Source organism: Brassica napus, chromosome C4, assembly GCF_020379485.1.
Source record: "Brassica napus cultivar Da-Ae chromosome C4, Da-Ae, whole genome shotgun sequence".
NCBI classification, from domain to species: domain Eukaryota; kingdom Viridiplantae; phylum Streptophyta; class Magnoliopsida; order Brassicales; family Brassicaceae; genus Brassica; species Brassica napus.
In genome coordinates, this window is record NC_063447.1 from 33,195,993 (window position 1) to 33,205,589 (window position 9,597).

The window sequence follows — 9,597 nt, forward strand, 5'->3', positions numbered from 1 at the left end:
AAGGTGGAAAGAGAGGTTCGGCAGAGATTAGTCAGAAGATCCTGGAATTGTGGGAAAGAACATCCTCAAAGCAACTCAAAGTAACCTTGCGACTAAGGGTGTCGAATGTCGAAGATGCGACAAGGCACCGAGATGATTCGCTAGAGGAAAGTATACAAGGTGTGTGGTCCTTGTCTTGAGGGGGAGAATGAAAGATGTCAATCCAAGTCCCACATTGGAAGTTTAGACAATGAGTGTTTAATATATAAAGAGATGTCCAACTCTAATTAGGACGAGGCCTTTTGGGAAGGAGCCCAAAAGTAAATTCATGCGGGTCAGCCTCTTAGGCCCAAAGTGGACAATATCGTACTAATCGGATAATATAGAGTTGGACATGGGCTCACACAATTCCAACTTAGTTTTTTTAGTTAAAAGCTAAGAGACCGTATCTTATATTACGCTAAGAAACCCAACCTAAGAGACCTGCAATAAAAAATGCTCTAATAATATCATGAGTGTCTTGCACTATAGTATAAAAGAAGAAAGACGTTGGACGTATACGAAAGAAGACTTTAACAAGTAATCGTCGTTGGATATCTATGACGTGAGGGGAAAGATAGACCACTGATATTTTAATCAGACGTAGACTATAAACCCACTAGCCATTTTCTTCTCAGCTTCCTTGTCTTAAAGTTTAGAAAATAAAAACGTTGGACTTACAAGAGCGAAGACTTAAGCGTAGACTCAACTACTGCCAATCACTCAAGAGGCGATGGTGGCTGGAACGGAGAACATGGAGGCGGTACCCGCGGATAGAGGTGGCGAGATATTGAAGCCACGTACGGACAAGAGAGAATATCGGAGGATTGTTCTCGAGAACTCTCTTGAGGTGTTGTTAATCAGCGATCCAGAGACTGACAAGGTAAGATCGATTCCTGTTCTTATTTTTCTGCTTAAAGAACAAAAAAGAAATGAAGTTTATTGTCTGTGTACGTGCGTGCTCTTAGTGTGCTGCTTCAATGAACGTTAGCGTCGGATCGTTCTCTGACCCCGAAGGACTGGATGGGCTAGCTCATTTCCTTGGTACGTTAAATGCTTTTCTTCGTATAAAGATTCAATCACTATGATATTGCAGAAGAATAGAGAAAATGAGATTGAGAAATAGAATATAATTCAGTAAAAAAAAAAATAGAATATAATTCAATTTCTCATAAGAAAATAGGTTTTGGTTACAAGTAAATAGAAAAATTCATTTGAAACTGGTTATAAAAGACGTTAGAAGTGGCTAACCACGTTTTTAAGTGAACAGTATCCGGAGACTTGTTTTCCTGCTCATTACAACATCTAAACGACCAACGCAAGTTTCTTAAAACGATCACTTTGATGCTGAAATTTGTTTTTTTTTAACTGTTTCATTGCTCTGTTGCTTTCATTCTAACATATAATAAAGTTGAGTTTATATAGACAGTTATTTATCTACTCTTTCATGTAAAAAAAGAAATTGAGTTTGAATGTTGGTGACATTGTCTAGAGCATATGCTGTTTTATGCAAGTGAAAAATATCCAGAGGAAGATAGTTACTCCAAGTATGTCACTGAGGTACGTAATATTGTTCTTCTCCAGTTCTTAAATACAATCTTGAACATAGTTTGATGTTCTTGCATCCGTATTTTGGGATATGCTTATTGGAATTTTTTTTCTGTAGCATGGTGGGAGTAGAAATGCTTATACATCCCGTGAAAACACAAACTACCATTTCGATATCAACACAGACTCTTTTGATGAGGCTTTGGACAGGTAAGACGTACAATTATTTTTTATTTTTTTCCTGTTGTTTTGTGTACTACTTACAGTGTTGGATTCTTATATTTCCTTGTTATTTACTAACCAGGTTTGCACAGTTCTTTATCAAACCACTGATGTCGGCTGATGCCACCATGAGGGAGATCAACGCTGTCGACTCTGGTTAGGTTCTTGATTTTCTTGATAACGACTTTCATGTTACAATTTGTATTCTAACGTGTTCTCTGTAATGCAGAGTATCAGAAAAACTTGTTGTATGATTCTCGGCGATTGGATCAGGTATCCATTTAGTTATTAATTAGCACTGATCTAACTGATTACCTATGGAAAGGAAAGTGCATAAGAATGAACAATGAGGATTTTCTTTGAACTTGTAATAGTACTTATATCTAAAAAGCCCTGCACAAACCTACAAGCATGTTGATGTATATCTAGCATCTGACGCTGAGTGTTTTGTATTCCTTTTTCGTTCACACAGTTAAAGAAGCATCTAAGTAGAGAAGACCATCCATATCACAAGTTTAGCACAGGTTCATCTCCGACCTATTCTTGATTGGTGTGTTAACTATTTTGCTAACACACCAGTATCTATTTTGCTAAGAAAGTAATATGATTTCTTAGGGAACATGGAGACTCTTCACGTATGGCCCGAAGCAAAAGGAATTGATACAAGGAAAGAACTGTTTAAGTTCTATGACAAGCACTATTCCGCCAGTATCATGCATCTGGTTGTTTATGGAAAAGGTAGGTGTTAAAGCTAAACCCAAACCTCAAGTTTCTTTAATTTATGATTATAAAAAAAGTAGTAACATATATAGCCATTGTACATTTTTTTGCTCTGGATGTCTTCAGAAAACCTTGATAAAACTCAAGGTCTAGTGGAAGAGACGTTCCAGGAAATTCGAAACACCAACAAGAGTATCCCTATATATCCTGGTCAGCCGTGTACTCCGGACCATTTGCAGGTTTTTGTTCTTTATTTCTGTTTAACATTTATTTCAGCTACCATAATGCTCTTACATGGTACTTTGATGGTACTTTTTTCATTGGTTCTAGGTTCTTGTGAAGGCTGTACCTATAAAGCAGGGTCACAAGCTTACCGTTTCATGGCCAGTAACACCTAGCATCCATCATTATGAAGAAGCACCATGCGGCTACCTTGGTCATCTAATTGGTCATGAAGGCGAAGGAAGTTTGTTTCATGCGTTAAAAACCTTAGGTAGGTTTACTTTGGTGCCAAACTGATAAATGTTTAGTACATATTCTATCCGAAAGAGGTAATAAACTGAAAACAGTTCTAGTGTTCAGCTCTTTGTTTTTGATTCTCAAAATGAAATCCTACCACCTTTTGGAGGATAAGCTATTGCTGCTAATAGCCAAGATAAATTTTAAAGATGGGTTGTCTCCTCTCTATATAGTAGTCTTGCTTATGGTTTTTTTCCTAATACTTGCAGGTTGGGCAACTGGACTGTATGCCGGTGAATCAGACGTGACTATTGACTATTCTTTCTTTGATGTCTCAGTTGATCTTACTGATGCTGGCCATGGTAGGGTTTTGTATTCTTCCTTGTTTTCTATAGATATTTCTACAAAAATTTGGAACAACTTTCTTATGTTGAATAGATGCTACCACTTTGTTGTTACCAAAAAAAAAAAAAAGATGCTACCACTTTGCTTAATGTTTTTTGGTCAGTACCTGATATTATCTGGATTTGGTTTTGATTTCTTGTCTTGCTTGGTTAACAGAGCATATGCAAGATATTTTAGGGTTGTTGTTCAGACACATTAAGCATTTACAACAGTCTGGTGTGTCACAGTGGATTTTTGATGAGGTATTGGTATAGTTAATCTTGCTAATACTCCTATTGATTCAATATCCTTAAAAGAGTTTGATACATTTTTATATTTTTCTGTTTTTGAAGCTCTCTGCTATTTGTGAGGCAGAATTTCATTATCAAGCCAAAATAGACCCATTTTCTTATGCAATGGCTATTTCCAGAAACATGAAGGTAATAGTATCTTTTTAGTTGTTCAATGACTTCTCATTCTTTTGGTCTCATTTAAGCTTCTTATATAGTGAACAAAAATGTTATATGTGTGGCCTTTATAGTGAACAAAAATGTTATACTTCCTTATAAAGCTTCTTATATAGCGAACAAAAAATTCTTTCTGCTTGATATATGTGTGGCCTTTATAGTGAACAAAAATGTTATACTTCCTTTTGCAAATGTGCTTTAGATATACCCAACCAAGCATTGGCTCGTTGGATCATCACTACCTTCAAGATTTAATCCAGATTTTGTAGAAAAGGTTCTAAATGAGCTTTCTCCAAGCAATGTTAGGTAAGTCTCTTTTGTTGGAATGCTTCTTTCACAAGAAAACAATGACCTAGCGTTTTCTTTGGCGGGTTTTAGTTATGCAGCGCTTAATAGACCTGAATGTATTATGTTAGAATTACATTCAAGCATTGTAAATCCGAAGGCTAGTTGTGTTGCAGAATCTAATGCCATTATATTTGTAGAATATTTTGGAGATCAAAGAAATTTGAAGGACAAACTGACGAGACTGAGCCATGGTACAACACTGCTTATTCTTTTGAGTATATAACCGAATTCACCATTCAGGTTGGCTTTTGATATATCAGTTTCTTTCATGTGCTCAAATTTGTTATTTGTTTGATTGAATATTTTACTACTACTACGGAGGAAGTAGTTCAATCTATACTTGTGCTTAACAATTACAGGAATGGGTGCAGTCTGCCCCTGATGTAAAGCTGCATCTACCAGTACCTAATGTCTTTATTCCAACAGATTTTTCACTAAAGGATGTTAAAGATAAGGTTTAGTTCCATCACTCTAGTTACATATTACAAATATCATATAATGTTTTAATGTATGAAGCAGTTTCATGTTGTGTAACTAATTTCTGGAGCAGGACATTTTTCCTGTTTTGTTGAGAAAGACATCATTCTCAAGATTGTGGTACAAGCCTGATACAAAGTTCTTCAAACCGAAGGCATATGTTAAGACAGATTTCAACTGCCCCCTTGCAAACACTTCTCCTGATGCTGTAGTTCTTTCAAATATTTTTGTTTGGTTGCTGGTGGACTGTTTGAATGAATATGGTAAGATTGACAGATAGACCTTCTAGTTTAATTGTTTTAACAAGAATCTGAACCTTCTAGTTTTTTGTTTATATCATGAAAATTCAAAACTATGTTTCAGCTTATTATGCTCGGGCTGCTGGTCTTAACTATGGATTAAGTCTTTCGGGCAATGGTTTTGAGGTGTGTTTATAAAATTATTCTGATGTTTCCTTGTCCTTTCCTTAATAAGTTTCATGTTTGACAACATTGTTTCTCATTTTCTAGCTCTATCTTGATGGCTTTAACCATAAATTGAGGATCTTGTTGGAAGCTATCATGCAAAAGATAGCAAAATTCGAAGTTAAACCTGACAGATTCTCTGTTATCAAGGTAGCCTTTGTTAATAAACCTTGTCTCTCTTTTTACAATACCACTTTCAAGTTTCCTCACTGCATGATGCATCTAATAAGCCTTGTTACCATGTTCATTGAATCCATGTTTTCTGCTTCCCTATCTTGTTATAGGAAACAATGACCAAGGCGTACCAAAATATCAAATTCCAACAACCATATGAACAAGCAATGAGTTACTGCTCAATGGTTTTACAAGATCGCACTTGGCCTTGGACAGAGCAACTAGATGCTCTTACTCATTTGGAAGCTGAAGACTTAGTGAACTTCGTTCCCATGTTGTTATCAAGGACATTTGTTGAGTGCTACGTAGCAGGTACCAATCTTAATATCTTGTATGATTCTGTGGTCTCTAGTCCTTTTGTTTTATACGTTCTTGTACACATTGTGGTGTCAGTTATATAACTAGACAACTCTTTTTCAGGAAATGTTGAGAAGAATGAAGCTGAGTCCATGGTCAAGCATATTGAAGATGTTCTTTTTAACGATCCAAAACCTATTTCTCGTCCGATATTTCCATCCCAGACCATGATAAGTAGGGTTGTAGAGCTAGGGACAAAAATAAAGTGCTTCTACCATCAAGAAGGCTCAAACCTTAGTGATGAAAGCTCTGCCCTAGTGCATTATATTCAGGTATAGTTAGCCTTGCATGGCTTATAAAGCTTCTCTTGTAGATCATGTTATTTAAAAACTTTTTTTATGAACAGGTTCATCAAGATGAATTTGCAATGAATAGCAAACTTCAGCTTTTCCGTCTCATTGCAAAGCAAGCTACATTTCACCAGCTTAGAACGGTGGAGCAACTTGGTTACATCACTTCACTTAATCAGAGGTGTGCATTGGTTTCTCTGTGTGTTTGAATATTATGTTTTATGCGTAACCACATTTTCTGTAACACAGCAACCACTCTGGTGTTTATGGTGTACAGTTCATTATCCAGTCTCCAGTTAAGGTACCAACGTTTCTTGCCGCTCTACCACTCAGACTTTGTATAGTTAATGCATATGTATTTACTTGCCTTTGAGTTCACCTTCAACAGGGTCCTGGACACATTGATTTAAGGGTTGAGTCACTTCTCAAGGATCTTGAGAGTAAACTTTACAAGATAAGCGATGAGGAATTCAAGGTGAGATGTCCTAACCAGATATTATATAGATTTGCTTAAGAGAAACATTGTGGTCAAGAGAGGTGTCCCACACTATAAGACTCCAACTGACATGCTTTTTACTCAGAGCAATGTAACAGCGTTGATAGACATGAAGCTTGAGAAACACAAGAACTTGAACGAGGAATCTTCATTTTATTGGCGAGAGATTAAAAGCGGGACATTCAAGTTCAACCGCAAAGATGAAGAGGTAATAGACATTAGCTGCTCTTAAATGAGAACCTGTGACTTAAAAACGCCAAATTTGTTAGTCTACCAACAAAGTCTTGAAGCCGTTGACACAACTTCTTGGGGGTTTTGTTTTGTGGTTAGGTGGATGCACTAAGAGAGCTAAAGAAGGAAGAACTGATAGATTTCTTTGACACATACATAAAAGTAGACGCACCAAAGAAGAAATCGATGAGCATATGCGTTTATGGAAGCCAACATTTGAAGGAAATGGCGTCTGACAAAGACGAAGTTGCATCACCATTCATAGAGATTGAAGACATTGTTGGTTTCAGAAAGTCTCAGCCACTTTATGGGTCGTTGAAAGGATGGAGCCAGCTAAAACTCTGAGAAGGTCCCAAACTATTTGCAAAGATATGCATGAACAAACTCTCATATACCAAAACAATATTGTATTGTAAACAAAACAGTCTTTATCATCTATCATTCAAAAACAGAGTTTTAGAATCGTTTCGTTTTAATCAATGTTTTTAAAATCGGACCGAATAGCGAACCGGAAATTTTTTGGATCATGGGTCATTGTGGTTCGACCGGTCTGAACCGGGTTCGATCGGGTTTACTTAGATTAAACTAAATTTAATAATATTTTATAAATAATATGCATATTTTTTTTAAAGATAGATCATATCAAATAAAATGTTTACATAGCCATAATGTGGAGAAAAACTTAAGTCTAAAATCAATATGAAAAGCACATTTAAACTTTATTTGCATATCTTATCACTCTAAATCTTCGTCACTTTTTAAAAAATATTATATACATATTAGGTAAAAGTTACATTTTGAAATACAAATTTCAGAAACGTAAATGTTTCAATTATTTAAAGTCTTCATGAAATAAAAACAATGTGAGAAGTAGACAAAAACAATATCTTGACGTGAATATTAAACTTTATGAATCTTGTAATTTATAAGTTGTAGAGACGACAAAAGAAAAAGACGAGAGATGATACTTTATTAATCTTTGATAAATTTTATTTTTACTTAAAAAAGAAGAAAAATTAATTGTTTCATTAGCAAAAATTTTGCATATATACGAACCGGAGTTTGGCCGGTTCATTGGGTCGCCGGTTCTCGGGTTTTTGACGGTTCGATAGGGGTTTTTAACTGGTTCGATTTTAGTTGGATTTTAGCATTAACCCAATCCGGATTATTTTTGGTTCATGGTTCAACCCGGTCCGACCACCGGTTCGGTCCGACCACCTGTTCAGTCCGGCTTTCAAAACACTGGTTTTAATACAAAATAAAACATGTATTCATCATATATGTTCAAAAAAAACACGTATTTGCTGTAAAATTAAAAAAAAAAAAAGAAACACGTATTTATCATAGAACATAACTTCTTTTTAATTATATTGTCTTCTATCGTTTCGTTTTAATACAAAACAGCACATGTATCATCAATCATCATAGCATATAACTTACCCTTGTACATATGTTAAAGATTCCGACAGCTTATGAACATGTTGTTGACTCTATATACAGAATCGGCAGATCATTGTTAGCCCCCAGAAAAAAAAAATCAAGAAACACAAGTAAAACAAAGAAAATAATAATCAAATTCTCATTGACATCCAATAATCTTTTGGAATCCAGAGATTGTTACAATGTATCACAAAACTCATAAGAACATTTTTCAATAATAAAACAACAGAAAAAAACACTTGAAAATATCAAAACATTGGCTCATCAAATCCCTTCTTCAACCAAAAAAGGTTATAATAATTCTATAATATTTATATTTTTTGTGATAAATCAATCAAACAACAGAGAATAACAAGAGATCCCTGGCATCTTCAGACCCTTGACCTTGAGAAGCCTTGAGACCGCAACCAGCAGCAGTTTCGGATCCTCCTAACTCACCAACCAACCCGGTAGAATCTTGACCCGACCCACCCAAAACTCCACCTCCCATTAAATCGGTGACACCATGATGGAGGTGATGGCTGTCGGACGGAGGATGGTAATAGAGACGCGCCGTCTGAGGACAGTGAGAATGAAACCTCGCCGCTATTCTCACCCCTGCATCCAACATCTCCGTGTATTTCCCCATTCTTGAATGATCTTTTTATCTTTATTTTTTTATATTTTCTTGTTCTCTTTCTCGTGAAGAGAGAGAAGAGATGTAGACAAATGATGATGAAGATTTCTTGTTCATGTCGCATCGAATTTATAGGTTGTAGGAAAAGCGAACGAAGTATCCGCTATCTTTATTCTGTTTCATATGTGCCCCTAAAGTCTGTTTTTATTTCATTTTTTTCTGTTATTTTTTCCAGACCATGAGACTAATGCAGTTAACATACTTCGGGTTTAAATTAGTTGTCTTTAAATATTTTCACACAAATTCAAAATAGTTAAGTCTTTAATTTTATTTATATTTGATTAGAAATTTTATAATTTATAATTTAAAATATAAAATAAATAAATAAAAATGTGATATATAACAATAAAAAATACTCCAGACATTTAATTTGAAATGTGAAGAATATTTATCTTAGATTACTATTTCTTCTACCTGTGATATAGATATGCAATAACACACTTAAAAACCAGATAAATACTACTCTCTTCGTTTTTTAATATAAGTCGTTTTAGAATTGTGCACATAGATTAAAAAATCATTAATTTTTTATATTTTCTAAACAAAAACATCACTAATCCACAAATCAACCAATAATAAAATAGAAAGTATATTATTATTGGTCATAAAATATTAAGTGTTAATAAATTTTACATAGAAAACCGAAAATGTCATATAATTTGGAATATAAAATTTTTTTTAAAACGACTTATATAAAAAATCAGAGGGAGTACTAAATTTCAACTTCTTGGAAAAAAATTGGGCCTGCAATTAAATTTATAAAGTATAGCGTCGTTTGGGGAAACTGAAAATATTATTTTGAGATGTAAAGTTAGCGTTTTCTGTT

The 9,597-nt window shown here is 34.8% G+C and overlaps 2 protein-coding genes across 3 annotated transcripts; one reads left to right on the forward strand and one right to left on the reverse strand.

Annotated features, from left to right (window-relative positions):
* Positions 1–637: 637 nt before the first annotated feature.
* Positions 638–7,940, forward strand: LOC106445196 (insulin-degrading enzyme-like 2). 2 transcript variants are annotated; one of them, XR_007322080.1, is made up of 27 exons: positions 638–901; positions 987–1,062; positions 1,511–1,578; positions 1,685–1,776; positions 1,871–1,944; positions 2,018–2,061; positions 2,261–2,312; positions 2,404–2,526; positions 2,635–2,747; positions 2,839–3,001; positions 3,237–3,329; positions 3,529–3,614; positions 3,705–3,791; positions 4,021–4,124; positions 4,304–4,406; positions 4,526–4,621; positions 4,717–4,906; positions 5,007–5,068; positions 5,153–5,257; positions 5,392–5,593; positions 5,702–5,910; positions 5,985–6,109; positions 6,178–6,229; positions 6,317–6,403; positions 6,510–6,632; positions 6,755–7,124; positions 7,901–7,940. XR_007322080.1 is itself a non-coding variant. In XM_013886712.3 (26 exons), exons 1-26 carry the CDS (start codon positions 752–754, stop codon positions 6,998–7,000), a joined length of 2,925 nt encoding a protein of 974 aa, XP_013742166.2. In that variant the 5' UTR covers positions 638–751; the 3' UTR covers positions 7,001–7,132. The 2 variants fall into 2 exon arrangements, 1 of the variants encoding a protein (XP_013742166.2); XM_013886712.3 differs by lacking the exon at positions 7,901–7,940 and having other exon boundaries at positions 6,755–7,132.
* A 275-nt stretch (positions 7,941–8,215) lies between these two features.
* On the reverse strand, positions 8,216–8,841 carry LOC111205295. The gene has a single exon (XM_022700926.2). It carries the CDS (start codon positions 8,721–8,723, stop codon positions 8,430–8,432), a length of 294 nt encoding a protein of 97 aa, XP_022556647.1. The 5' UTR covers positions 8,724–8,841; the 3' UTR covers positions 8,216–8,429.
* Between the last annotated feature and the right edge of the window lie 756 nt (positions 8,842–9,597).